The 4,310-nt window shown below is 45.4% G+C and overlaps 1 protein-coding gene across 1 annotated transcript; it reads right to left on the reverse strand.

Moving 5' to 3' along the window:
• Positions 1-2,922: 2,922 nt before the first annotated feature.
• LOC131330724 (uncharacterized) lies at positions 2,923-3,771 on the reverse strand. The gene is made up of 2 exons (XM_058364405.1): positions 3,204-3,771; positions 2,923-3,083 (listed from the first exon to the last, which is right to left on the reverse strand). Exons 1-2 carry the CDS (start codon positions 3,769-3,771, stop codon positions 2,923-2,925), a joined length of 729 nt encoding a protein of 242 aa, XP_058220388.1.
• Positions 3,772-4,310: the final 539 nt, after the last annotated feature.

The raw sequence follows: 4,310 nt of genomic DNA on the forward strand, positions 1-4,310 counted from the left end.
CAAAGACTCTCTTCTTTCAAATGGCTCTCTCTCTCACCGGTTCACTCCGCCTTTGGTTGGTTTCCATGGATGGCATCGATTGGCTCAACTTTCGGGCTCATGGCCTCTACTCCGTGAGGCACCTTCGCAATATTCGCCTTCGCCCCAAGTTTTTAAGGGCAGCGACGAGCTTCTAGGACCTAGAGGTTCATGTGTTCCGCTTCAGCGAGCAAGAGCTTTGCCCAACTGTGGAAGAGTTCCGTGCATACCTCGGTGGCTTTGGCTCGGGAGAGGTCATCATCCCTCTTGTGCGTGTGAACATTTTAAAGATCTTAGCTGCAGTTCTTGGATTGAGTTGTGGTGCTGCTAGCTATTTGGTTAGCAATAGCCATCTCAACACCATGCGGCTCATCGAGATGTTCTCTCCTCTTGGTGACCTTGTGGACATGACTTACCAGTCTCGGCGCATGACGGCCCTTTGCTTGTGCTTGTTGGCAGCTTATCTCTTGGTTCCCTCCACTGGCCATGCTAGCTCGGTATTGGTTAGTGTTGTCGTTCAGATTGAGGCGTGGAAAGACATGATTCCGATGGTTTTGGCTGAGACGTTGATAGGTTTGGACAAAGTTCGTCTTGAAGAGACGGAGACTTTTAGGGGTAGCCCTCTCCTCCTACAGGTAGGCTTCTCACTCAGCTCTCCTTTTGGGTTTTTCTCACGTTCTCGTTTTACCTCAACACTCGGCTTGGCTTTCTATAGTTTTTTACTTGTTTTTCTCTATTTTTTGCAGATTTGGCTTTGTGATAAGGTGAATGTGCTGACCATTCCCTCGGGCAACTAGACATACGAGGCTAGACTACTTCTCGCTGGTGCTTTGAGTTTGCGGACATGCGCATTTTTGAATGGGTCAGCTTCTTCAAGCGTTTGGGAGCCAAGACCATTTCTTGGAGGTGCCCTTGGCTGGAACTTCTGCCAATGACAGTGCATTTTATGGGGCCTCAGTGGGTTGCTCTTGCTGGTTTAGAGGCATTTTCCTTCTACATTCCCTACCAGATTCAGTGCCAGCTCGGTTTGAGGCAAGAGGCACCTGTGGAGGTTCTGGTGGATGTTGTCTTGCCTCTCTTTCGCCCTTCTGTACTTTACTACTACCAGGAGTTGTGGGGGACCCGCGAGGTCATTGATGCACATCCCTATCCATCGTGCTGCCACGCAGAAGCTATTGGAAATGGCTTAGGAGGGACATTGCTGCAAGGGCAAGGGCTCGAGAAAATTGACTCACCCCTACTACTTTGATCATAAAATAAACTGTGGACCCACTTTGTTAATCATGTCGTACTTTTTTTATTTTTGAGAGTTATGCTCAGCCCTTTGTACAAGAAGTAGTAATTTAAATAAAGATGAGTTATGAAGGGTTTCCCCCTTCTTGATTTCGTGCTATGAGTTCTTGCAACTTGGATTTTAATTTTGTTGGATTGTGACTGAGCCTCAAAGCAAGGCTGCCTACATATCCTTTTTGCAAAGGAATCAGGTCATGACGTAGTTCAGGGTAAGGTTTGCTCTAGTTTTAACACTCTCCTTTTGCGCTCTAAATTTTGCCTAGTACCGTCCTTTTGGGTTTTTGATCTAGCGAGCTCTTTTATCATACGCCTTAGCTTTTGCCTAAGTTACCCTTGCTGATTTTCAACCTAGAAAGCTTTTGCTCTAACTTTTGCCTGGAACTGCCTGCACTTGCGATTTTCAGTCTAGTGAGCCTCTCTCAGGGGGAATAACGCTTGAGCTGATCCAAGTTGACCAGGATTGAGAACTCATTTCCATCCAAATCAATAAGCTGCAAAGCTCCTTCGAACAAGATGGTCTTAATAATATATTGTCCTGACCACTTCAATCGAAACTTTCCTCGTGGATCAAAAACTGGTGCCCAGATTTCCTTCAGAACAATGTCACCTTCTGCTAAGTCCTTTGGTTTCACCTTCTTGTTGAATGCACGCGTAATCCTCCATTCGTTCCCTTGAATGTGGTAAAGGGCTCTTAGCCTTCGTTCGTCAAAGAACATGAGCTTCTCGAATCTATTGCTTAGTCATTCTGCCTCTTGCACCTCACATTCAACCATGGTCCAAAGAGACGGAACCTCCAACTCAATGGGGAGCACAGCCTCCATACCGTAAACCAAAGAATAAGGGGTGGGTCCTGTTGGTGTACGCACAGACGTCCGATATCCCCATATGGCTAGCGGTAGCTGCTCATGCCAATTCCTTGCAGATTGAGTGGTCTTTTCCATAATTTTCTTGATTGTTTTGTTTGCTGCTTCCACGACACCATTGGTTTGCGGCCGGTAAGTTGTGGACTTGTGGACTTGGATCTGAAACTCTTCCAAAACTTCCCTGGCTTGGCCTTTAAAGTGAACCCCATTGTCCGATACAAATGCCTGAGGAACTCCATACCGGTAAATGATATTCTGTTTGATAAAATGGCGTAGGAAGCAACTTCTACCCACTTGGTGAAATAATCGATGGCAACTAGGATAAACATGTGACCATTGGATGCCACCGACGTGATTCTTCCAATAACATCGATTCCCCATACTAAGAAAGGCCAAGGAGAAGTCATCTGATATAGTTCTGATGGTGGGACATGTATGAGGGTGGCATGAATTTGGCACTTGTGACATCGTCGCACATACTCTATGCATTCTGTTTCCAAGGTGGACCAGAAGTATCCTAGTCTTAGAATCTTCTTAGCAAGCATCATGTCGTTCGTATGTGGACCACATACTCCCTCATGAATCTCCTCCATTACCCTTTTGGCTTCCTCACCATGGATACATAACTTATGCACTCCAAAGTGTGATCTTCAATATAGATTCCATCTGCAGATGATGTACTGGGCTGCCAGCCTTTGGAGAGTAATCTAATCTTTCTTACTTGCTTTAGTAGGATATTCTCGTCTTTCTACAAATCTCCAAATGTCATGATATCAGGGGAGACCATCGTCAGGTTCATCATAACCATGGCATGCTGGTACACTGGCGAATCTCTTTGCTCAATCACAATGGGCCTTAGTTTTACACCAATAGGAATTTTGATCATGGATGCCAATGTTGCTAGAGCATCTGCAAATTGATTCTTAAGCCTCAGTACATGAGTAAAAGTCACCTTGTTGAAATGAGGGATGAGATCCTTAAGATCTTGGTGGTATGATTTTAGCTTTTCTTCCTTGACTTTTTAGTCACCGTTGGCCTGAGACACAACCAGGTTGGAATCCCCAACCACTTCTAATTTCTCCACACCAATTTCGATGGCTGCTTCCATGCCTACAATGCAAGCCTTGTATTTTGCCTGATTCTTGGTGACTTTGAAGTTTAGCTTGAACGCAAGCGGAATGTGGGATCCATTCGGTGAAATTAACAACACACCAATTCCAAACCCTTTCTGATTTGCGGCTCCATCGAAGTGTAATTTCCAAATGCCCTCGGTTATGGTCATCAGATCTTCGTCAGGATACTTGAATTCAGCGTCCTTACCTCCTTCGACAGGGTGGTCAGCCAAGAACTCTGCGACGACCCTTCCCTTTACTGACTTCCTGGTGACATATTTGAGCTCGAACTCGGCTAACATGAGTAGCCATGGTGCCAGTTTTCCAGTGAGAGTTGGTTTCTCAAATAGGTACTTTAAAGGGTCCATTCGAGAGATCAGCCTTATCGGGTATGCCAGCATGTAATGTCTTAGTTTATTGGAAGCCCAAACAAATGCCCAGCATATCTTTTCCAATGGAGTGTAGTGCTCCTCGCATCCAACCATCTTTTTGCTTAGATAATAAACAGCCCTTTGAACCCCATCGTCTCTTTCCTATGCCAACATACACCCCATCGCGAATGGAGTGACGGGAAAGTAATGATCAAAGGTGTTCCTGATACGGGCGGTGTTAGTACAGGTGGATTCTGCAGATAAGTTCAGATTGCTTCAAAAGCTTTCTGGCACTTGTCATCCCATTTAAATGGCACACCTTTCTTAAGCAAGCGAAATATTGGCTCACAGGTCGAAGTCAACTTAGCGATAAATCGGCTAATGAATTGCACTTTGCCAAGAAAACTTCTTACATCCTTCTCAGATCGTGGCGGCTCCATTTCCAGAATAGCCTTGATCTTTAAAGGATCGACCTCGATGCCACGGGTGGTGATCATGAATCTCAACATCTTCCCTGCGGTAACCCCGAACGTACACTTGGTTGGATTAAGACGCATCATGTATTTTTGAAATCTCTCAAAGAACCTCCTAAGTGCTGGTAAGTGCCCTTCTCTTTCCTTTGCTTTGACGATCATGCCATCAACGTAAACCTT

This window comes from Rhododendron vialii, chromosome 1a (assembly GCF_030253575.1).
Source record: "Rhododendron vialii isolate Sample 1 chromosome 1a, ASM3025357v1".
Classification (NCBI taxonomy): Eukaryota; Viridiplantae; Streptophyta; class Magnoliopsida; order Ericales; family Ericaceae; genus Rhododendron; species Rhododendron vialii.

What these genes read in the sequence shown, in the direction of transcription:
- LOC131330724 (XM_058364405.1), bottom strand. Translation starts at nt 3,771, where the DNA reads ATGGTTGGATGCGAGGAGCACTACACTCCATTGGAAAAGATATGCTGG. An exon ending in GGTTGTGTCTCAGGCCAACG is followed by an intron (nt 3,084 to 3,203) that starts GTGACTAAAAAG and finishes ATCAATTTGCAG; the next exon opens with ATGCTCTAGCAACATTGGCA.